Source organism: Idiotropiscis lumnitzeri, chromosome 16 (genome assembly GCF_059441095.1).
Source record: "Idiotropiscis lumnitzeri isolate Australia: NSW breed Sydney's pygmy pipehorse chromosome 16, RoL_Ilum_1.0, whole genome shotgun sequence".
Classification (NCBI taxonomy): Eukaryota; Metazoa; Chordata; class Actinopteri; order Syngnathiformes; family Syngnathidae; genus Idiotropiscis; species Idiotropiscis lumnitzeri.
Genome location: NC_142406.1, coordinates 14,740,042 through 14,765,021, shown reverse-complemented (window position 1 = coordinate 14,765,021; position 24,980 = coordinate 14,740,042). Strand labels below are relative to the sequence as shown.

The window sequence follows — 24,980 nt, the reverse complement described above, 5'->3', positions numbered from 1 at the left end:
CTGTCTGTGCTCGGCTTGGCCCGGTGGAGGCGCTGGACGGCAAAATATACATCATTCCAAAAGGAGTCGTGTAATACATAAATTGTCCACACGATGGCAGCGCATCACCTGGAGAAAAAAAATATCACCGATTTGCTGTTTCATAAAGCGGTTTAAAATGATTTGTTTCTATGCATGCCAATGATTTACTCCCAGAAACTATATGACAATTAAATGTAATATACACTGACACGAACGGGATTTGCATAACATTTTACATAAAAAAATTAAAACATAAAAGCACTAACCTAACAATTAACCCTTTTTTCATTTGAGTTTGCTTGTAATTGATTTCATGCATTTGTTCCTTAATACAAAGTACAACATGGCTAATGTTACCTTTTTCATTTAAAAGCAGTTTTTCTTAAAAGGTTAAATTGTCTCAAATCTAAATATTACAATACATTTCATAAATGAAAAAAAAATGTAATTATGTTACAAACAACTTAATTAATGCTGTATTTGCTCGATATGCATTGATAAATTATTATGTAGTAATTTCACTTATTTCTGTGCAGCTCACTTGCTGCTTTAGATATTAGGTTCAGAGTCAATTGTGTATTCATTGAAATTATGTTTTAAAATATGCTTCTTTTAATGACAGTATATTCACAATTTAAAATTTTAATCCTATTTGTGATATTGGTGCTTCAATGAACTCAATTTAAAAGAGTTGATTGAAACGTAGTAATTGAGCTTCCCATTTAGTCCACTGTAGTGTTGCGGTGGAGATTTATGGCGACAACGTTGCATTGAGCATCGTGAATGGACGACTATTTCAATGTGGACAACAGCTTCCTGCTCGAAAGGTGCAATCTGCAAGAACACTTCTCAAGTCCTCCTGAAAACAACTTTCTCCCCATTTTCCCATGAGATTTAATCGCAGCGTGTCAAAAATAAATCCTTCCTTACCTTCCTGCAGCATAGAGCGTTTATAGACTGGAAATAGTCTCGGATACTGTTGCTAACCAAAACAGCAGCACATATAGAGGGGCTTGTAAGCAGTGTGGCATCTTGCCGCATGCTGTAAATAAGACTTCAACAAGCAGCATGAAAGACGATCTCGCATCTTGTGGAGACGATCATTCCATTTGACTGCTACATTGCTAACCAAAACAGCAGCACTTACTGAGCTCAGCACGTAAAAGTTTGGCGTCTCACCACATGTTGGAAATGAGTTCCCTATGCAGTACTCAAGACCAAATGTGAAGACAAGGCATTTAGCGGTTATTAGGGTTCGAGTCGATCACGTGTTGCTAACCAAAACAGGAGCACATATCGAGGAGCACATACGACGACTTGCCGCCTGGTCGGCAACACTAGTTGCTGGGAATTCAGTCCATTTCTATTTGTCTCACGGCAAATAAATACATCACTCAAATGTTGAGTTGCAGTTTAACGGTTGAGACGGTTGCTTTTGTAAAAAAAAAAAAAAAAGAAAAAGAAAAGAATGAACGAGTTTGATGGCTTCCAAATGGCACTGATTTGCATGTCTGGTGCATATTTTAGCGTGGAGGTATGTGGCCACTCTTTGAGGTGGTCTAGACAGACATGACATGGCCGGGTCAACTTCTTGCATGCAAATGTTGAGACGCGCGCGCGCACGCACACACAGACGTGCAGAATGGGTTTTGGGGTGGATTGCCTTTCATTGCCGGACTCCCAACATTTGGGATTATCATGTTAATTAAGGGAACCTCGTGGAGACTGTGGCAGACATCAGCATCGTGCGCTAGCATCTTTGCAAAAGAAGAAATGACTTTCTGATGAGTTTACAAGCAGCTTTGAGTGATACAAAATGGAATTGTGGTGGCATTTAACATGAGGACTTTACATTTTCAAATTACAAATTAGAATAAATCTATTCTACCCGATTAACCGCCCTTTTTTGTTTTCTTAAAAAAATAAATTTTAAAACAATTAAATGTATTCTTCTGGTCTCTCCTAACTTTTTCCCGCCATTAATCTCGTTTATTCTGCTTGCCTTATTTTTTTCTATTTATTACATTTTTGTTCTTTTTTTTTCAAATCAGAAATTAAGATTACATTTATGTTGTGCCTTTATTTTTTCCCCTTTTCTTAAACAAAGTTGTTTTTTATATTAGTAGGTAAATCGTATCCTTTTCTCTTAATTTTTCTTTTTAAATTTAAAACTTTTGGGGGGGACGAAACCTTCTGGCCCGATGATTTTCCTTTTCTTTTTAAATTTTACAATTTGGGGGATCAATTAATTAAAAAAAGGATTACGATTTTTAATTCTGATGGAAGTTTTTTCCCCTCACTAGAAAAAGAGTCTAACTCAGTGTATTTATACTAGACTTATTTATTTACTTTTCATGACTTTACATTTTGACATTTATCAAATCCAATTTTATAGAATTTTACAGAAAGAGCCCTTCTATATGCTGCAATGACACAAATTTAAAATGAGCACCTTTTACATTTTCGAGTGCATGTGTCAATCAAAAGTGTGCGTTCATATCTGTGCAGAGGCATCTCAGTGGAGGATGAGGAAGGTGTGGACCACTGACTCACAAAGAGGGGGCGTAGCCTCGGAGGTGCATATATGATTTAGGACAAATGAGTCGCTCGTGCACTCGAAGGGACTCGACGCTGCGCGTTGCTTCTGATGGTGACGATGTAGTCCTCTGCGGCGTGGACCGTGCCATCTCCCCCCCCTTGAATGGACGGGGAGGTGGTTGGGGGGGATGCGAGGATGCGAGGATGTGGTTTTCAGAGCGGGAGGAAATCAATGGACGAGGCCGTTGGGACGTCACTACATGCGCCGCTCGTGGAGGCTCTCATCTGGGACGCCAGCGGAGGGACCAACGGTAAGAAAACGTCCTTTTGCCTGGATTTTCCATGCGCATTTGCGCTGTAAGGAATGCGTCTTTAGCGTTCGGGAGGCTGGCAGAGGATTTACTCGCAGGCCCATGCTAGCTAGTCCCGGCGTGAATCTTAATCTTTATCCTCATTTAGTGGCCTCCCCCCAAAAGAGAGAAGCAAAAGTGAGAAAGAAATAGCGTGGAGTTTGCGCCACTTTGCAGAGTTTGGCGTGTGCACGCACTTTTTGCGTCACAGGTGCATCTCGCACACACACGACCAAGATAACAAGTCGCGTGCATTTCAAGACCTCCTCGCAACATGACGTCCCATTGCGTAAATTCTAGGGAATAATACGTGAAATAGCTCGACTGCGGTGTTCGCTCCATGCACGCGTATTGGGCCTGCTGTAGTCTTCTTTTTTTAGGGGGTCAAAGCGGGCCTCCCCTTAAACCGTAATTGCACTTCCCAAAAAGAGACTGGAAGTGGGCAGATATGGAAGCAAAAATGGTTACTTGAATTGCGCAGTTGCATTCATGGATCACACAAGCTTCCCTCTCCCTGTTACATGCATTACCATCTTTTGCGTTTGAACTCATGGACAGGTACTATTACAATTAATAGATCAAGCAAAAAAAAAAAACACCTAAGAAAATAAACGCCTGAACAAAGTATTCAGAAATGTCCCAAAGCGTACTGTACTCGAACCCAGCAGATCCGTTCGCTGTTAAATCAACCAGTTAAGGCAAAAATATCGTGGACGTTTGCAAAAAAACAAAAAAAAGGATGAAACTCAGTAAATTTACGTCTCACACAAATTTCACCGTAAATTGCACTTAGCTACTACAATCTCCTGAAGACAAAGTGTGCAAAACACACGCGCACACAAAACCCTAAAAGCTACTGCACCTGAACTCACCAGTCACGTTCCCGACTCACACAAGTCCCACAATGTAATAGCATAGAGCGAAAGAGTGGGGGAAAAATAATGAAAAATCGAACTGAAGACTCACCCATATGTCACTAATTGAATGCTAATTAAATGTATTTGAATCTTTTAAAGACAATAATTATCTTAAACCGTATCCACGTATTGCACTTGAACTCACCAGTTGCGTTCAGGGTTCATACAAGATTCTCTAAATTCCCTCCCCATCGTAATTACACTTAAAGGATTACGATCTTTCTCAGAGATGTTGAATATGAAAATAAAATAAAGGTAATCCGTCTATTTTGGCACATGAGCAGAGCAGTTGCGTTCACGGCTCACAAGGCTACACGTGCATCACAATTGCAATTGACGGATAACAGTCTTATTTTTTCATAGCCAAAAACAAAAAATACCTAAAACAATGTGCAAAAAATAAACTAAAAAGGACTGAAAAAAAAACAACTCAATTCTTCCTGGCACACGAAACATACGCACACACACATTTCCCTATGCAGCACTTTGATGACGTGCATTATTACATAAGGCCCCACGCTTAATACCTGCTCCATTGATGTCATTTTGGATCATTTTAATAGTAAGGAGACGCGGAACAAGGTTAATTGTTTTATTTGGGGGGTGACGTGACTGCTGAGGAACAGCTTAATTTAGCCTTCGAGTCTTAAACGAGATGATGAAATGACGTGAAGTTTTCTTGTTTACCACCAGGATTCTCAACCGAAATGCATCATAGAGGAAGTTGGATCGATGCCTCAAATTCACAAAATAGGTAAGTCCTTAATTATGATTATTAATACGCAGTATTATTACATTGCCTTATTTTTTGTATCCCTCTTGGCAGCATTTACAGCGCCATTTTATGCTCCTGACATAATGTTGTCATTTTACTGCCGCAACACACACCGCAGTGTCATCCACCTTGGAGGACCAACATTGTGTCAATAAAATATTGTCAAAATGTAGGCCACAAGTATGTATTTTGGCGATATTGTCCCTTGCTTGCCGTGAGGAACGTATTATAGATGGCAAATATCATTTTTACATTATAACTGAAAAGTGGCTTTTCAAATGGATTCATATTTCACAACATTAAATCCTAACTATCCCATAAGAGAAAAATATATAATTGTTTTTTTTAAACTTTTAGATCGTTATTTGAAATGTAAGAGCAATTGACACGCATCAGTTATGTGTCTACTTGCTGAGTGTGTGCGTGTGTGCGTGCGTGTGTTTATTATAAAAAGTGTAGTATTTTTTTCCACATTGCTCCTTTATTAGTTATTTTTAGTGGCTGTAGTGCGCGCGTGTGTGTCTGGTAATTAGTGATCACACCTCTGTGTCCACGCGCAGGTAGTGACGTCACTCTTCATCACCGTCTCCTCCCCCTTTCTGCTTTAAGGGAGAAATGCCATTTGGGAAAAGACAATTACAGAAGAACAAAACAAAACCATCAGTTTCAAAAAACGATTGAACATGATAATGTGATTAAAATGATCATTTTAAGTTACACAACAAGCTTTGTTGCATATCATGAAAGCAAAAAGCTATAACATGAAACTCCATGCAGTAAAATCTTTTCTGTCCAAAGTTGATTGAATATTACTAGACAAGTCGTGTAAAACGTGCATTTACGATTGAACTTATCATGCAGGCCCTTGTTGGATCTTAAAATCCTGAAATTTCCACTGAATGGAAAAAAACAAAGTCCAATCTTTCTTTTAGTCCATGCTAGTTTATAATAACATTTCATTGTGTGTCTGAAATGAATGTGCCTTTTATTCATGTTCTCTCATTTCTGCTTGGTCCATGCAGGTGCATAGGACGTCGCCGTGTAGTGTGTGTGTGTGTGTGCGCGTTCAGGCCTGAGGGGTTGTCTGTTATCTTTGGTTATCTAGCTGTATGAGTGACGTACATTCTTCATAAAGCTAGATAACCGAAAGTAACAAGAATCCCATTACATGCCTGCACCGCTGAAGGAAAATCAACAAGAGCACACACACATGACATGCTATGATGTCAAAGGGAGAAAAAAAAAAAAAAGGTAGGATGGTGTGTTTGCAAAAAGTGTGTATGATATGCTAATCAGTTTTTAAATGGTCACACGTGGACATTCGCTGCACAGTATTTCAGTGTTTTGACATCATGTTCCATAAGCTTTTTATAAATATATAAATTAGTTTTTGGGAGTGAGTGCTGGAAAATAATGCAACGGAATGTCTTTGTGCACCCGCTGATAAATTTGAAAGACAATGCAGCATCACACGTAAAAGAAATATATACATATATACAAAAGTTTGGGGTCACTTAGAAATTAAAAAAAAAAATCAGTAAAGATAACATTCAAGTCCTGACATTGTTAATGTGATTTAAAAGAAGACATTTAAAAGAAAGAACACTTTTATTTAGGAAACAAAAATTGTATTTTTAATTAATATTGTGACAGCAAGTCATAATTGATCTTTTTTTTTTTTAACTCTATACACACATTTGCTCAAGTTTTTTTTCTAATTCCACAGCCGATCAAAAGCTCTCAGGGGGGCCGTATTGAGCCCACGAGCCATAGTTTCCTCACCCCTGTTAATAAGATCCATGTTTATTGAAATGTTCTCCGTCCATTACTTTTTTTTTTTCGACACCCTATAAAATGACGACGGGCGTTGCATCTGTCGGAGAGGTGAAACAAAAAAGGAGCACACAAGGAAAATGTGTGTGAGTGTGTGTGAAACAGAGAGAGAGAGAGAGAGAGTGTCCTCAAATTAGTCTTTATGAAAAGTCTGCATTTAAGCACCACTTAAAAAAAAAAAAAAAATCAAATCGGCCTTTATTAGGCATTAAGCTGTTTATACTAATTAATTCGTTTGAAGTTTTAACACTGAATAAACTGCTACAGGAGCTGTAAATTGTGGCAATATCGCTTCAACTTGCCAAAAAGAGAGCGAACCCTGCCAAATCTTTGACAACAAATGCGCTCAAATGACAGTTAATAAGAACAAATGCCGGACTTCTCCCGATAACGACCCAGGCTAAACTAGTACGAAGCTTGTCTCTCAGTCAAGATAAATGACTTCAACATCGTTCCTTGACATCAACGAATTGTTTGGAGCCAAGAGCCGGAGATAAATTCCACCCAAAAATCCAATTAAGGGGATTTTGAACATTGCACCGACAGAAAAGCGGGTCCAAGCCCACCATTTTTGTGGGATCTCTGCGTGAAAGAAGCTTGGAGCGACCGTTTGACTTTATGTCGAAATGGTGTAGACCTGGCGGGAAAAAAAAGCTACTTTTACGCCGTTCTGTTTTCGCCTCATTCACTTAATTTCTTTCGTCTGCTCTTTTTTTTTTTCCCCAGCTTGCCTTCTCAGATGGTCGGGCCTGATTTGTATGCATTTGCATAATGAATGTCATTTGCATGCTCGGGGGCAGACCATACCATGAGAATGGCTGTGTTGTGTGTGTGTATGTGTGTGTGCACGCACTCATGCAAGGTTTGTTAACGTGCGCGCCGTATATTAAGACCATGTAAACGTACGCGTTTTTTTAAATTTTTTTTTTTTAAATACACAAAATGACCGCATGGGGTGTTTGTAGCCTTTTCGACGTGAACGAAAATAACGTGTGTGTGTGCGTGTGTGTGTGTGTCCGTCATGGCATCGCGCCCGCCTCAGCAATGCAACTCCCTCCTCAATCCCATAATCCTCCTCTCTCTTCCGCCACCCCGCCCTCTCCTCCCACGCAACGCAAGTCGCAGCCCTGCCACCATCTTAGGTGAAAGACTGGCACAAAATGGCAGCTCAGGAGAAAGCGTATGATGGCCGTCGCCCCCCCCCCCCCTCCTCCTCCTCCCCCCTTCTTTCGCTCCTCACACTTCGCATGAGCTTCCATGCTTTTCCGCACCATTGCCCAGCCTGGAAACGGTGTTAATTACCGCCACTGCGTTAATTGTAGCCCACGCCACCCCACCCCGAGGGGATGAGAAAGGAGGAAGCAGAGCGGCGATGGCGTTTGGGTGTCTGCCATTTGGGAGGGCAGCTGTGACTCGGGCGTCACGGCACGCTGCGGCGGCGAACCCACGAGCGCTTTTATTTGGCCGGCCGACATTTTTGTGTCGCTTCTACGGGACGTTGAAGCAAATAACACAGACGAATGCAAAGTTGCAGAATTGGCAATGCTGAGAAGCGGTGCGGGGAATCTGCGGCCTGTGGGCCATACGCGGCCCGCCAGAGAATTTGAAAAGGTCCGCACATACTACTTTAAACATACAGGGGTCCTTGATTCTGACAGACATTTTGGAAAAATAAGAAGCACGTACACGTATATTTAAAAATAAAAATTGTAAGTTTTACTCTGGCCCTCGGAAAGGGTAGACTCATGCGCGTTGCCGTGGAGATGTTTCGCCCGACACGCTGACTTTCACCTCTAACTGCAAGAATGTGGCAATTGTCCATTTGTTTTGCCGTTTTCAGACGATAATAAAAGCGGGAGGTTCATCGAAACACGGAGCAATGATTCAGGAGGAAAAAAAGTGTCATAAGTAAACGTGAGAAGAAGAAGAGGATGAGGAAAAGGGGGGGGGCGAGGCGAGGCAGCCCGCGACAGTGAGATCTCAATAGTGAGAGGCCTTCTTTGTGCTTGTGTGTGAGGTTTATTTGGGGCGGGGGGGGGGTGTTTGTGTGTGTGTGTGTGGGGGGGGGGGGGGGGGGGTCCTTCTCCCGGGGTCCTCAGACAAGCGACACATTGTCCTCGCCAATGCGCGACGGCACTTGTGGCGTAACGCCATTATTTAGGCCAGCGGAGGGAGCGGGAGTCTGGCGACCAGCTTAACCAAAATGCCAATTAGAGCTGGATGGCGCTGATTAATGGACGAGGGAGATTGGTAAACAATGTCGGCCATTGTCCGCGTGGGGCCCCCCCGCCGGCCAGCCCCGCGCACGGAGCCCTTCCCCGCTGATTGCGTTCTCACAGTCCGAACACAGACGAGCCTGTTTCATGCAGAGAGCCGGCAAAATAGCCGCGTCACTGCAATGCCCTTTCACACAGCAACACTGCAACTTTTGCAATCACATCATTAAAATGATTCGAGTGACATAGAAAATAATCATAAACCATCCTGCCTGCTATGTTTTTTTTTTTTTTTTTTATACAGGCAGTGTAAAAGTCACCTCATTCTTATATGAGAGTAAACCTGCTTTCACACAGAGATCCTGCAACATTTACACACACTCTGACTCACGGGTGGCATCCGGCCTCTCTTTCGGCTTTTGCCACGTCGGCGTGGGAGGGGCTTCTGCCTTTTATGACACAACGTGCACTTTCACACAGAGACAAAATTTAGACTCAAATGTGTTTGGTTATGAGATGCAATACGGCAATGACTAAATAACCTGAGGGGGTTCCTCCACATTTGTTAATCCCCCTCCCCAACCACGCAATGCTCTATTTAGTTTTGTATTTTTTATTTTTTTCCTTCCTTCTTAAGCATACGAGCTGCATAATTAGCCCGCCGCGTACGCCAATCAGCACCGTGCCGATGCGGGGTTGCCATGGCGACCCAATCAGGGCTTGTAACCCCCCCCTCTTGGAATAAGAGCGTGGGAGAAAACGTGTTGGGTAGTTGAAACAATGACGGAGGAGGAGGAGGAGGAGGCCGGCGGCCATATTAGCGTGCCATCTGCGGGCGGTAAACTGCAGTTTTACAATGTGAGGCGGAAAAAAAAAAAAAAAGACGACGATATGCAACGTTTTATATTTAACACGTTCTCGTTATATATGTGATTTACAATCTATGATATAATTTAGGTTTGCAAGTACATATTGTATTTCATGTTCACTTTCTGTCTTCTTTCAGGATGTTTTGGACACTTTTTCCTGGACGACGAATGCTGTTAAAAGGGGCAAAAAAAAACAAAAAAAAAAACGGAGAAATGGACTTTGTTCTGATGGACAGGAGACGATGTGAAATGCTTGCATAATATGTTACATAACACTTTTTTTAAAAATTATTTGTATTCATGAGTTTTGCAATTTAGTCGGGACTAATGAGAAGAAATGTGTATTTGTCGATTAGGAGGGAACGAGGCAGATTTGACTTAAAATACAATCCAAATGTTTGACAATCTGCGTTTTTTCAACACACGGTGTATCGCACAGTTCAAAGTATTTTTTTAAAATTTTATTATAAATTTGTCGGTAGTTTTTGCAGTATGGGAACTTTGCACAACATTTGTTGGGTTTGCACGTTAACGGTTTGATACGGGTTCAGCGCGTATTTGAGCATATGTGCAATCTGAAAGGTTTTGTGAATCGATTTGAATTCAATAACTATGTAATGAGAACATATTCAATTCGAAAGTGAATTGCTCTTGCACGTATTCAGCGCTCCGTTTGCACATGACTTTCTTCTATGCAATTTTGTTACCGATTGTCGAGATGCTCAATAAAAACGTGTTTACAGTCACGCACTACATGTTCTGTATTTATTTACATTTTTTCTATCACAGTTTTCTGGTGCATTGCAATACATTTGAATATTGTTGAATTTAAAATTTTTTTTTTTTAAAGCTGACCTGTTTTCTAAATTAAAAAACATTTTTATTTCCCCAGGACTATTTACTTTTTGGAGTTATTCAGCTTCATTTTAATTCATAAAGATGCATCTGTAATGGAAATGATTTGGCACACATGAAGTGACTTTTTCGTCAATTCACATGAAATGATAAATACATTCCGCTTGAACAGAAGCAGCTGTTGCCAGGCGTGTTTCCGACCACCCCTGTGTTCACATCCGTCGATCAATGTTTACACGCCGTGCACAATTCCAAAGGCGAACCAGAGTCACATCTGGACGCGTCTGGTGTAAAACACGGAGCAGCTGTTCTTGGGGAGGCTCAGGCCACTGCTTCCAGATGCTCTTGTGATATCAAGAAAAAGACGCAAGGATAGTAGCTATGTGACTAATTTATAGAGCGTAAAAGACGTCAGCCATGAGCCCCTTTCACACAGAGAGCGCACAACAAAAGCGCTCTTAAAAAAAAATCGTATTTGGGTTAAAGGGCTTCTTCGGAATTGTGCGTTATGTAACACAGATATATATTAGTGCAGTCAAGTGATTAATTTTTGGAACTAATTAAATCACCCAAAAAAATTCCATGATTAATTGCAATTAATCACATTTTTCAACTACTATTTTTTGCGAAGCTTGTAACTGATATTTACTTGAATAATATCTTGGAATTGATGCAAAATCACCAAATATGAAGAACATTTCATTCAAAGACTGTTCTCATAGCTTTCTTTGATTCTGGAACACGATCGAAATGGAGACATCTTTGCAGGCATTTAATTTAGAAACATTTTTCAATGATGTAATTCCTCCTGGTATGTACTTCACATCAGGAGCTGGTGCCTCAAAACAGAAACTTTTTCCCCCTCAATCCCATTATTATCGCAACTCTGAGCGCTACTTTAAATCGCGTAAACTGGAGTGTCCTTGACTTATTAACGAGACCCCGAGTCCTGATGAATGAGGGGGGGCCATATGAGAGGTAGGCCCGCTGGCCCAGACAGCAGAAAAGTTACGGGAACCGTCTGATTATAATGGAATCAATAACAAGACAAAAGCTCACGTCTGGGAGGGAAAAATCGTGGGAAGTGCCGCCAAGAGCCTGATTAGCATGCTGCCTAGCGAGTCCCTGGAAGAGGGCGGGCGGGACCCGGGCGGGACCCGGGCGGGACCCTATGGTGAAGAATGGCTGTGCGGGAGAGGTGGGAGGTGTTTGTGTGGGGGGGGGGTTAAGGTTGCAGAGGGGCAGACTGGGGATGCGGAAAGTCAAGGAAGACAGCTTCACAAAGACAGACATGGTGCTCGGGGAGGAGGCATGGGGGGGGCGGCCGGGGGGGGGGGGGGGGTCCTGAAGTGGTCCTGGGTGGCGTGAAATTGGGCGGCGTGAGGGAAACGAGTTCAAGTTCAAGAGCAAAATGCTGCTAGATGAAGACAACCATGCAGCCAGAAAATTATTTTTGTGAAGGGAAACGGAAAAAACACGATTTTAAGTTTAAATTTAATTTTTAATGTGATTTTTTTTTAAATTATTATTATTATTTTTTTTTTTATCTTGAGTGAATTTTAAAATAGCCTGCTCAAAACAAACACAAAAAGCGAAATGTTACAATGTGATGTTTGGATGATGCAAATTTCAATTGCATTTTTAATTTAAAAAATTTAATAAAAAAAAAAAAAAAGAAAATTAAACTCATCTAAGCTAAATACTAACTTTGGAGAAACTCACCCAACTTCTTATCCCCCCCCCAAAAAAATCTTGCTTCGTTGTCATTCTACATTCTACTGTGCCTTTGGCTTGTCGATTTCAGCTCACAGAAGATGCTTCAAAAGGCAGCAGAAGCCATTCGATTTCTTCCAATCAATCAATAAAGAAAGCTAATGAAATTAAGAGTCCGAATTTCACACGGCTTTGGTGCGACAGACACGCAGCGGAATGCAGCAGGTGTCTTCGGACTCCAATCCGTTGCCACTCAACAAGGAAATGACTTCCACGCAGGTCGGAGGTCAATAAACTTGAGGCCATCTGAGAAGGTCACGTCGTGTCACCCCCCCCCCCCCCCCCCCGAAGCCACCGTACACACCAACACGCACACGCAGGTCAATCCTGTCTTGTACGTTGGTGAATTAGGGAGGAAGTGACCATTGTCCGTCGGCCTCAGAGGTCACATCTCTTCATGTCATGACCCCCACACGCCCCCAAATAAGACCTTAACGCATTTTCCTACTTTTCATCGATGGACCATACCAAAGTCCGAAAAATTGACATTTTCTCGCCCCCCAAAAAAAAAAGATTGACGAAAATAGGAAGTCAACTATGCGGGATGACATTTTCAACCACTTTAGAGCTTGATTGTCCGGCGGACATTCACCGTTTCCACTAACAGCATGGCTGCAAAGAGAAGGCCGTTCGTTTAAAAGAGCAGTCAAGAGTGGCAAACTGAATTTAGTTGCTACATTAAAAGCTTTTCGAGAAAAAAAATAAATAAATAAATTGACATTCTTGTTTCAAGGCTATTTTCATACTTGTTTGACTTTTGGGTCATATTTGTCCCAAATGTTCCTCTCTGCGGGGCTTTTCGAATTGTCGGAGGTTCGCCGAATGCATGACAAAGAGCCCGTAAATCACGGGAGCATTCATTTTGCCACCAAATGACGATGCTATGCTATGCAAACGTTCCCAGACCACTGATGGTGGGATGCCGACAAAACAATACCACGCGGCTCGACCGGTGTAAAAACCCGATGCGGGGGTACAAAACATCGGGCAGAAATCAGGCGTGAGCGTGTCACGGCACGCTGGAGGGTCTGACTGCTTAATTAGACGTATAAAGAGCCTGGGTCAGACGGCGCAGAAAGCAAAAGAAAAGGCAGGCGAGATGAGGCCTTTCAAACTGTCTGCATCATACTGTGTGTGTGGGGGTGCGTGTGTGTGTGTGTGCGTCTGAGTTGTGCTGTGAGAAAGTGTGCACTGCGTCTGGGGCACATGTGTGTACTTTTATGCAGGCTGATGTAGTTGAAGTGACTGAAGTACGTGCGTGTGTGTGTGCGTGTGTAGGAATGGTCACATTAGACACCAGGATAAAATAACCACATTGTAATTCATGTGCAGAAATTTTAAAATTCTTTAAATTTTATTTAAAGAAGCTTCTCAATGGAAACATAGAATTTTATTTAAAAAAAGCAGCTCATATATATATATACATAAGTGGCATTGGATATGTCTGTCAAGGTAACTTGTCTATTCCCGTAATGCGTTTAAAATAGGCCGTGTATGTGAGGGGGGGGCGGAGTACGGCGCATAATTAACGGTGAAACCGAGTCAGGAGCACTTGTAATGACCACTTATTCCCACTCACTCTTTGTCGCCTGGGAGGAGACGCAGTAGCTCAACATGGACGGGAGTCGTCGACTGCTGCTGTTGGTGAGAACCGACTGGTAGTCTTCCATCCATCCCAGCTGCGGCTGCTCGCTCTTTTTTTGTCTGCGACACACAGAGGAAAGGGTCAGAGTTCAAATAAGTTCACAGGATGGAGGGTCTTTCATATGTTAATGCCTGAGAATGTTGTCGTCAAAGTGTTTGTTTGAATGCGACACTCTCACGTTTGATGGACACGTCGGTTTAACAGGTGGACGGCAATGACTTAGCATGATTGGGCCAAAAAGTCAGGTGAAAATATTAATAAAAGGACATGGGGCAAGATGGTAGAATAAACACACACACACAAGCAAACCACTTTAGGAGTTAGATGTTTGGGATTTATTGTGTTTATTACCTTTAATTGCAAGTGAGAACAGATTTTAATTTGCAATGCCGAGCTGGCAGCAAAGTTTCAAAAATATATATACGTAATACAAATACCTCGACAACAAACTGTGTGGTGTGATTTTAAATTTAGTTGCAAAATATCTTGCGACATCGCAAATAAAGCATACAAATTTCAAAACACTAAAAATAGGAGTAGAGCTCCTAGCTAAATAAGTCTCACAATTTTTATTGACATTTCTTTTGCAACATAAAAAGTTTAGTGCATCGTGCAGCCATATTGTTTGTGCATACTTTATAAAGTAATGATTTTCTCATGGCTACATCGCCCGGCTAGCTCAGTCGGTAGAGCATGAGACTCTTAATCTCAGGGTCGTGGGTTCGAGCCCCACGTTGGGCGAACAGTTTTCTTTTTTTCACCCTCTTTATTCATTTTTGCATAGTGAACTGTTTTCACAACAAGCTATATCTTAGTGGTTAAACTAAACTAAACTACATTTTTTTTGGGTGCACAGCCAGACATTTCATCCAGCGACCTCTGCGCATTCATAATTGATACCGGCACCTGACCAACGCATCGCCCGGCTAGCTCAGTCGGTAGAGCATGAGACTCTTAATCTCAGGGTCGTGGGTTCGAGCCCCACGTTGGGCGCAAGTTTTTTTCTTCTTCTCAATTTTACGTTCCAATCTTTTCTTCATTCAAGTAATCCTCACGTTTGATTACATTTGATCTATTTCGTCAGACATACTTTCTTTCACGTTCAGAGGAATGCAGCTTCAGCAGAATCACGACATTACAGGCAATGACACACTATCAGATCACAGAGACATCTAACGGACGCTTGTGGTACTGCAAGAAAAAATACCCAGTTTCTCAGTTTTTGTTTTGGAATTATGGTTAAAAAAAACAAAGACACGAGTAGTTTTTTCAATATATTGTATTGACTTAGCATTCACAAACATTGTTATGTGATTCATATTTATATTCTCCTAAGGTAAGGTCGCCTATTTAATATTTAGGGTGACAACAAATGGTTTTCCCTCCCCAGAATACCGAGCGCTCATCAGGGGTTCAAATCCGAACCCATTTGTGTTTTCACACCGCCGCCTGTCACACCCCCCCCCCCCCCCCCCCCACGCCGCCGTCGCGCAAATTGGTGCAGTGTGAACACAGTCACTCCCCCTGCACCGTGGGTCGAATTGGCCAGGATTAGAGGAGTCATTATACCGGAGGGCCCACGCCAAAAGTCGACTCCACGTGTCGTGTGCATCTTCGCAAAAGTGAGCCAAATTCTTTTTATTTTTTTAAGCTTTCTCGGGGCAGTTAGGACCAAGCAAAATGAGATTTTGGAGGAATATTTATGAAATATCCAAACCAATCTACAATGCTTCACAAAACAGGGACGTGCCATATAGTCAAATAAGCATTCACAGCTGAGATATCTGAGAAGAATCTGAAAATAATGAAGTGCCAATCTTTGGCTCCGCTTCTCAGTGGAGTTAACACCAGCTACGGGTCATTTTCGAGTGTCAAGGACCTTCCATTCACGTGTCTTCAATTAGGGAGCCACGCGTCCTTGGGTCAAAGGAGGAAGTCCGCAAGGAGTCCTCATAGGCTGGCCTCTGTTCACACTCCTTTGTGACCTCTTCACCCTGAGGTCTCGGGTCACAATACGTTCCCATCTGGGACCGTGTGTGATGCTGCGTGTTACAGCCAACTCCAAATTAACGTGTGAGCGCTATTGAAGGCCTGAAAGAAACACTTTGCGGCGCATCTGCCCATCTCGACTCCGATAACGTGGAGTCTATTAAATGACCTGGCGCGCGCGCACGTTCACAGTGGGGGGGAACATTGGGCGCCAAGACCCTGGGTTTTTGCTTCTAATGAGGGTGGGCCCTCGAAACGGCTGCCTTGCTCAGAGGCAGAGATTTATCGACATTTGGGAATGTTTCGACGAGAGTGGCGTGTTTCTGCTGTAATAGTCTACATGAGAAAAGATTGTGAAAGAGCAGGACGGGGTTTTTAAATGTATATATATATATATATATATATATATATATATATATATATATATATATATATATAAAATTTTATTTTTTTTTTACATTTTTTTATTATTTACTGCTTCAAAACTTGTGTGCTATCAGACGTATTCAAATAAACTTATTGTCATTTACTATTTCTTAAAGCAAAGTAACAAAAAAAATTATTTAAATTCAGAATTTTGAAAACATTGCTGTGCCCTACAAGGACCTATAATAGCCTCAAATTATTAACGCAGTATTTATTATGACACGGTTCACTCATGATGAATGCACTGTAGATCATTCTATCTCTATAATTTCGCGATTAAAGACAACAGCCAGATAATCAACAAACGTTAAACATAAAACAAAGACAAATCGAACCTTTGTGTCGACAAAAGAGGACCTTGTGACGTAATTTCGACAACCCTTTTAGTTCCGCTCTGAACTTGAAGCAATGTCGCCATCTTGTGGTAATAAAATAAAACTGCGAATCTCCTGTCAAAATTGTTTTATACAATTATACGCACAGGTTTTAACGGGTATCGCCCTGCAAGTGGGTATAATTATGTGTTGTGTCTATAAATGTTTCATATTGCACCAACAGAAGATTATGCTTTACTAAAATTAAAACACCGCACGAAAGGACTAACATACAAGAAAAACTATCGTCTCAAAGAGGCCAATCGAGCCCAAACTCAAACACATTCACGTGAAAAACTCAGGTTTGCCTATAATAACTATCAAAAAACACATTGGGAGACACAAAGAGAGGAAAAACATAAAATGTACCTTCTCAAACAACAGGTGCATGTTCTTGCCACTTGCAGCAGATTAATTTTCATAATTAAGACTGTGTCAAGAAAGCCGGGACACAGCTGTGTCACTGTTTAAAGACAAGCGTTGGCGCATGCGTGGTTAATGACTTAACTTCGTGCATGTGCGCTAATTTTTTTCTTTCGTTTTTTGTTTTAAGACAACCAGTTTGGTTTTGTTTTATCATTACGTTTTTTACATAGAATCTCAGTTTCTGTATAGTAAGTATATTCAAGTGACGTGGCCTAAGGTGGGTCCATCACTCACTGCGACCATCGCCCGAAAAGAAAAAGAAATATAAACACTGACCGATCAGGTCCGTGTCTTTTTTGGTCTTTGATAATGTTTGAAAGCAGATATTAAAATTGGGAAAATCAACTGGCTATTTGATTAGAATTTAAAAATACAAACACCAAAATTGAAATACTATTTGATTTACTTGTCTGAAACGAGTAAAAATGTATAACATCATTTTGATATTAAAGTTTTTAGATTCCGGGAAGTTGTCACCGACAGCATTTCTCATACTGACATAATTTCTGAAGACGATGTAGTGTTGTGTCCTGCCAACCAGGTTGACGAACTTTATGCAATGTGATGACGTGACAATTTTCACGCTGGCCACCGGAGGGCGCAAGTGTGCAAATTGCCGTTGAACACGCCGGAGAAGAAGGTTGGTTTAGATTAGCTGACGTGACGTCAGGCCTACTGTTTAATTGGGAAAAAGGTGTGCACGAAGTTTACCTTTAAAGTGAAGTTCAAGAACTGTCTCCAATGTCTGGACAATGTCTAGTATTTAAAGTTAATTTCTGCCCTCTAAGCACATTTTGCTTGCCTTGACTATACACGATTCTAAAAACATGCTCTATACTCATTGCAGACCCCAACCTTCGGCCCCCCCACTCCCAAAGAAAAAAAAACATGAATATAAATATTCATTTTGGGGCTTAGTTTTCTTCTTTAACAGAAGTCAGTAATTTATTCATGTCGGTAGTGTACTTTAATGCAGCATTTGTGAAATTTAGACTTGCAATGATTTTGACAGGTCTTTGGGCGCCGCCTTGTGGTCAGTATGAGAAATGCTGCACGGGATACCTTCTGGAAATTAATATAAGCGCCGCTTTACACTTGCGCTAAATTCGATTTTCGTTTTAAAGAAATAGTTATTAGACTCGTACCAGACAACGATTAAAAAAATATAAACAAGCACATACACCAAGGTAGATTTAACAGCCATAAATACACTTTATTATTCAGCATTCTTTTTAAAACAAGCCCAACTGCTGTACTCTTCGCAGGACGTGGCGGTCACATGACCGGGAAGCAGGCATGGAGCGCGATGCCACATTGGTTCAGTTTGTTGCGAGCCATCTTGATGTAACCTTGGTCACCAAATTTCACACCCCAGCTACCACACAGTTGAGAGAAAGCAGTGGTTTTTGTCACCCAAGAAAAAGTCATACATTGCATATAATTATTTAAAAAAAAAACAAACAAACCTGTTCTTGACCAGCCAGAAGTCTCTTCCTTTTTCTGTGCCGTAGCCCACAGCCAGCACGCCGTGGTTCACTTTGTGGCTACATGCCAGGTCCTCGTATACACCTAATAAGTGCACACCCCCCCCCAAAAAAAAAATAGGTTCAAAACTGGGTCATGAGAAATTAAAGTTCTAGACCCACCGTGACGGTAGAAGTGGAAATTGGAGCGAGAAGCGTCAATTGCCACAGAGATGGGGCCAACGTTGGCGAGGGCGACCTTCAGGGCCTCTTCGTCCCCCTTTGGCACGAACGAGTAACCCGAGCAGTTGGCGGCCCGATCCTGAGGTTTGTACGCGCACTCGCCACGCTGAAAAGACAACCAACATGTTAACCTCCAAAGCGGTACAACTCAGAAATTGGAGAGGTCCATAACATTGCCAATTTATTCATTCTTTATTTTATTAAATCGACAATTCACCAAGTGCGGTACATTGGCGACCTCTAGTGGAAATTACTGTCAAAGTTGCACCTGAATCCAATAAACTCGTTTAAAAGAAAGAAAAAAAACTCAAACGTCTAACTTCCATAAAACATTTAAGGAAAGGAACAGGTCAGACAAAAAAAATAAAATAAAAAATAACCAAACCCTTTACAATCAACAGCATTGACTGTTGCGGGGACACCCTCACCTTGGCCGTGTAGGGGTAAGCCCACTCCGAGTCGATGCCGCCATTCTTGTTGACGTAGCGGAAGGCGTTTGTCATGAAGCCGCCGTGGCAGCCGTGGTTGCCGAAGTCCAGCGAACAGTCCACCAGGTTCTGGGGGCTGAGCGATGTCAGGGTGCCCGTTCCCTTGCTCAGCTGGCCCTCCAGAGCACCCACGGCGCTGAAGGCCCAGCAGGAGCCGCAAGATCCCTGCGGACAATTTGACGTTCGGCGGGCACAAAAAACAAAACTGACAAAACATCCACATGCATGTACTGCAAAGAGGTAACCAAGAGAAATTCTACCCCCCCCACCCCAAAGAAAAATGTAATTTAATTGAGCAAAATTCAAGATTGCAGTTGACCGGATGTCTCGCCTGCATTTTGACGTCAGTCACCCGGCCGTGCTTCCTCCAGTCCACGGAGGCTGGCAGTGTGCTTTGCTCCCAGTTGAAGTTCAGTTGGACCCTCTCCAGGTCAGCTGGCACCACCGTACCGGTGAGGGTACCACTCACCTCCTCCATGGTCTGGATACAAAAATAAATAAATAAATAAAGGGGGAAAAAATACTTCTAAAAAAACATCTGCCATGGAGATGTTGTTACCAGGTCTCCCAAGTGGTTCATGGCCAGCTCGTAGGAGTGCAAGCCAAGGGTGGCCTCCAGGTTGTGGACGTTGATCATCTGCAAGTTGTCTTCCCAGATCCGCCTGCGACCGGACTCTTCCACCTTGACACGTACAAACAACAACAACCTCATTGAGCCACAACACACTTCCACCAGTCCAACTTAAGCGGCGTCAAAAATCAGATGGGGAATTTTTTTTTGCCTGATGCGAGTAAACTTTATTGTGGGCCTTCTTCCACAGCTCCCAGTGTCCATTCAGAGACGGGTTGATGTCGGCCTCCGCCAATGCCCACAAGACGGCCAAGAGCAGGCTCCAAAACATGACTGCAGCTGCACTGAATGAAAAGGAGAAAGATGTCAAACTGACGCAAACAGGAAGGTCAAATTTTTAAAATAAATTAGTAAAAAAAAATTCGGCCTGATGGTGACGCAGCAAGCACACATGCATAGTGTGAGCTCACACTCCCTTTTATCCAATTGGCTGCACGCTTCACACCTGCCGGTGATTTGGGTGATGACATCATCATCACCTGTTTTTCTTGATTGACCAATATATAATTTTGGACTTTAAATTAAAAGTATTCGGTGTTTGAAATGATTTTAAAACCTTTATAAATAAGTAGGTTGTCAGTTAAAACATAACTGCAAATAAATTAGCTACAGCGAAATGAAGGCTTTTCATGCAGTTTCACCTTATTGGCAGTAGGTGGCAGCAGAGTGCCAAGAATGTGATGGAGCCACCTGGGGAAAAAAAAGAGAAAACGTTGAGACGCAATTAAAAGATGTACCTCTCCAACAATTTATAGAAATAAATAGAATATGTATGGGAAATAAACACAATTACATACAGTATATCCCATAAGCCAATAAATAAAATAACAAAAAACTGAAAATAAATGTAAATTATTAAACACTCTAAAGTCTGAGCCAATCGGATGACCCAACTTTGTTTTATTTATATATGTATATATGTGTATATATATACACACACATATATATATATATATATATATATATATATATATATATAAATAAGTAACAAACCTGAAAGTTCTTGGTCGTTTTCTACAATACGACACAAAGTTGGGTCGATTTGAAATTATGAATCCCAGCCTTTTTCCAAAACATAATACACGATTTATATCAATAGTAAAAATACAAATATGCAAATGTGTAAAATGTCGTATCATGCACGCAAGAAGCCTTTTTGAGTGTGTTGATGAAGACTGATGAAGCAAAGGTACAAGCCAGCAAAATGCTACCTTGATAATCACCTGGGGAAAAAGCAGCATGCACAGCAAATAAAGGTGGTTTAGGCGGTCCGGGGGGGCGGGGGGGGGTCTGCTGCTGCGTCCACGGGAGCAGCGAGCGCGGCCCCTCGGCCCCTTCCCAGCCTCTCTGGCTCCCCCTGCAACAAAGGAGCAGACGGTGATTGGGCCCCGGCTCCTTTGTCTGCGTCGGCATGGGGCCATGGTTAAAACGCTTCCAGTCACCCAGGGGTTCCCGCCGGGGACCCTCCCCTCATGACAGCTCCTCGAGCTTCGTGCAGTGATCGGTGAAGGGACTAAATATTCGAAATGCTTCAACTGTTTGTTAACATGCTTGGATCTTGTGGCGTTTTTTTTTTTTTTTGCCTTGGACGCCATGTGACACGCCACACACATTAAGTCAAAAGAAATTCAAAATCTAGAGTGCATTTTAAAAAAAAAAAGTTTACACACCCCTGTTCATGTTCGCCATTTGAAGTGCCTCTGCGTAACTTCCGGAAGGTTCAGCTGTTCTAGTAGGCTTTTCCTGACACGATAATGTTTCCATCTTGCCACGCCACCCCATATGTAGACGCAAGATTGTTGTTGCCATTACTTGCCAGAAATTCCTGCACTCATTTCAATGTGGCTGTTACTCTGTGATGGCACATGCTGCAAAACGTCAGTGAAAGCCTACCAGAACATCTGAACTTTATTTGAACTTCATTCGGTGTCAGTCACGAGCATTTCAATCAGCGGCACGTGTGTTCCGACTGCCGTTCAAATTGAGTTTGAACGTGATTGGTTCATTCCAAACACGGCCACATCCCCACTTCTATGAGGGTGTGCACAATTATGCAACCACATTATCACCGTTGTTTATTTGTACTTCTTTCTCAACTTTGCCTTGACTTCGCAGAGTGTGAGTGGCTGCTTGAATGGAAAAAGGAAGCGGTGTGAGGAGCCCGTCCAAGATGAAGGGGCAGCAGAAGAAAAGAGGCAATTACTTCTCCTTTCTTATGGAAATGCTGATGAAGTGGGGACGCGGGTTCCCTTGGGTGGGGGGGACAATAGAGGGCCGCAGGCAGGTTGAGCGTCACCGTGTAAACTGCTTCCTGTCAGAGGAGGCCGTTTAAGGACTTTGACTTTTACTGACTAACAAGCCATCTCCAGGCCTCCACTACAAAGAGGCGTCTGCAGCCAACGCCACGCCACGTCTTCCTCGTCCCGCCAACTTTTCCCACGACGGACGGAGGTCGCGGTGGCAGCACAACAGTTTCTCCACACGTGATGCCGCTGGATACAAAAAGAGTTGAGCATAAAAAAAATAAGCAGCAGAACATGAGAGTCAGAATGTTCCCCAAAAAATTATATATTTATTTTTTTCAGGAAACTTTAATCTTCCTAATAGTGTCATATCTATATTATCTATATGAGCAGTTCTCACATTTTTAGTATCACCATCATGACCAGTAGCCGGACTATATTGAAATTAAAAGTCAAATACAACTGATCTGTTTAATATTAGACCATTTAAAAATGAATTCTGCATTTTTAGTAGTCATTGGCGACAGTTCATTGGATGCCAAATTTGCTCAGCTCATTTAATGCTTTTGGATAATATTTGGTAAAATCCAAATTTCAACCTCAGAAAATGATTACATTAATATTAGTCAAACGCACGAAAGGCCATGTAACATTCATGGCAAAATGACATTTATGTGGAATATTGTGGTTATTTAATAAAACACAAATTCTCATTATTTCTCATTTTCTAAATGTATTTATGAATAATAACCCAAAAATAGTGTCGGAATGCAAGTTTTAAAAATGGCGGTTATCCGTACCGTCCGCTTACACATCACTGATTGGCCGGCACAAGTCACATGGTTTCATGTTGTTTCTTCTAAAGGCTTCGTTTTATTTCACTCGCTTGCTGCACACGCTCTAATTGCGTGTACTTGAACGGAAGGGGGCAATACGTGGGCCACATGAGTGGGGGTGGGGGGGCCACGAGGGGGGGGGGGGGGGTTCTTGGGGGCTGATGCAGCTATTGTCTTTTAATGAGAGCCTTTGATGTGCCCCCACTGTTTGCTGTTTGTACACCTGGGACCCTGTGCCGGCATTCACATCAGGTTGGGGGGGGGGGGGGATAACTTGCCATATTCCAGGTAACACTTTTCAATCAGCTGGCGTGGGAAGGCAGTAAAAGCAGGCCGGCCTCCTTTGTTTACCTCCTCCGCTTTACGGTGCGCTGTGTAGCCCCTCCCTCCCTCCCTCCGTCCCTCAGCCCTGGCAGACGTCCACTGGATACTTTGTTAGAAGGTTTGAAGAAAAAAATAAAGAAATCAGGCCCTGATCCCTGTTTTGCCAATCAACATGAAATTCGGTGGACTTGTCGGCCATTTTGGGCAATTTGGGCTCACCCGTGTCGTATTTGATTATTTATGACTTTTCAAATATGTTGAGGTCAAACGAGAAGACGGAGAGGCAGTTCCCGGTTACGGCTCCTTGTCGAGGCGACGGCGTGTTGCGTGAACATCTCATTTTAATTGTGCATTTCCAGAGGTGAGGAAGTGCCGCTGGAGGTGGCGGCTCTCAAGTCACACGTCCTGTGAGTAAATAACGTCGGCCGGCCGGCCGGCAGCACCTTCATCATGCCGTCCTTTAACACTTACTGTTTGTCAGTGCAAAGTGGCCTTTTGATCCCCCCCCCCCTACCCTACTGACCCCTCCCCCACAGTCACCAACACCCCACTCACTCACTCAATCCAACCACACCACTCTCACTGGCGAGATGATATAAAAGTCTATTTATGATTAATATCCGCTAATATTTGCCCATGTCTTCGTTGGACCCTCGCGTCAGCGGGCCCCCGAAGTGTGATCTCACTGTGCATGATGTGTGTGTGCGTGTGTGTGCAAAGTTGGGGGGGGGGGGCGCAGTGATGGGGAGGGGGTGAGTTAGCTCTGTTTTCTCACACACTGGTGTCTGCTGACTTCAGCTGCTCATATTTACATCGGGCAACAGCAACAGGGGGAATAACAGAGGCCAAAACACGGCGAACAAAAGTGGCACAGAAAAAATACAAATACTTTAATATGACTTCTGTGGTGCAGCGGTTCAAAGTAGCAATTAAAAAAAAAAAAAAACATTGAGCCCTCCAGGTACGACCTTAGGAACTCATATTCCAACTTGCATTCATATACAGTATATTTTGTATATTATGGCAACCCAATAGGAAAATAAAAAAATAAAAAATACTGATGTAATTATTCCTATCAAAGTATTGCAGGTAAGGTAAAAAAAAATAGAGCTAAATAAATATTATTGTGAAAGATTAAAATGCAAGCATATTAAACTGACTCACTTTCGTTTAATTCCATAATTGGCAATCAGTGAAATTTTAAGCCTTCTGTTCCGTGAAAACCAAATTGATTCGAGAGTCTGAGATACCAAATTTCCTTTGCAGCCTTATTTGTACATTTGTTTCTTTTGCTTTTTACAATGTTTTCAATGCCACATGCGGTATTTTGATTTGACTTGATGACGTGCATTCGTACGTGTTCAAAATAATTAAAATTACTCGTGGATGCTTTGAAATTCGATTTTTTTCCTGAGCCGTGTCAAAAAAGTCGCGCATTAGCATGCCAAAGGTCCCGAGGGTCCCACCGCGGGGACCCCGAGATGAGGGCCGGTGGGGGCCGGCGTTGGGTGGCGGGGGGCTAATTACTGGCCCCACTAATTCTTTTTATCCCTTTCAAAGGTGGCGAGTGATAAGAAGAGTTAAGTTTAGATTTCCTGAACTTGAAGTGGAAAAGCAAAAGCGACAGACGAAAGCTCGGGAAGGGGCGCTCAATCCACATTGCTGTCAGAGTGTGTAAGTGTGTGTCTGGATGTTGTGAAGAAGTGAGCGCAGTGTGTATTGGAAGGCATCAAACGTGTGAAAAA

The 24,980-nt window shown here is 42.4% G+C and overlaps 1 protein-coding gene, 2 long non-coding RNA genes and 2 other non-coding genes across 7 annotated transcripts; 3 read left to right on the top strand and 2 right to left on the bottom strand.

Annotated features, from left to right (window-relative positions):
• Positions 1–9: 9 nt before the first annotated feature.
• Positions 10–17,038, bottom strand: LOC148321636 (uncharacterized). Of its 3 annotated transcripts, none has more exons than XR_015846739.1 (4): positions 16,951–17,038; positions 13,727–13,851; positions 5,144–5,200; positions 10–108 (listed from the first exon to the last, which is right to left on the bottom strand). It is a non-coding gene; the product is annotated as an uncharacterized LOC148321636 (long non-coding RNA). The 3 variants fall into 3 exon arrangements; XR_015846737.1 differs by lacking the exon at positions 10–108 and adding an exon at positions 2,803–3,022 and having other exon boundaries at positions 5,144–5,203; XR_015846738.1 differs by lacking the exon at positions 10–108 and adding an exon at positions 2,803–3,022.
• Positions 2,594–6,029, top strand: LOC148321639 (uncharacterized). Its single transcript, XR_015846740.1, has 3 exons — positions 2,594–2,870; positions 4,520–4,580; positions 5,624–6,029. It is a non-coding gene; the product is annotated as an uncharacterized LOC148321639 (long non-coding RNA).
• Positions 14,461–14,533, top strand: trnak-cuu (transfer RNA lysine (anticodon CUU)). The gene has a single exon. It is a non-coding gene; the product is annotated as a tRNA-Lys (tRNA).
• trnak-cuu (transfer RNA lysine (anticodon CUU)) lies at positions 14,713–14,785 on the top strand. Its single transcript has one exon. It is a non-coding gene; the product is annotated as a tRNA-Lys (tRNA).
• A 1,157-nt stretch (positions 17,039–18,195) lies between the features above and the next one.
• LOC148321635 (cathepsin S-like) lies at positions 18,196–20,242 on the bottom strand. The gene is made up of 7 exons (XM_088318702.1): positions 19,984–20,242; positions 19,761–19,883; positions 19,533–19,682; positions 19,142–19,366; positions 18,654–18,819; positions 18,474–18,576; positions 18,196–18,382 (listed from the first exon to the last, which is right to left on the bottom strand). Exons 1-7 carry the CDS (start codon positions 20,101–20,103, stop codon positions 18,283–18,285), a joined length of 987 nt encoding a protein of 328 aa, XP_088174828.1. The 5' UTR covers positions 20,104–20,242; the 3' UTR covers positions 18,196–18,282.
• Between the last annotated feature and the right edge of the window lie 4,738 nt (positions 20,243–24,980).

Coding starts and splice junctions, on each gene's coding strand:
- LOC148321635 (XM_088318702.1), bottom strand. CDS start 20,103: ATGTTTTGGAGCCTGCTCTTGGCCGTCTTGTGGGCATTGGCGGAGGCC. Junction 19,884..19,983: donor ATAAAGTTTACTCGCATCAG/GCAAAAAAAAAT, acceptor GTACGTGTCAAG/GTGGAAGAGTCCGGTCGCAG. Junction 19,367..19,532: donor TGACTGACGTCAAAATGCAG/GCGAGACATCCG, acceptor AATTGTCCGCAG/GGATCTTGCGGCTCCTGCTG.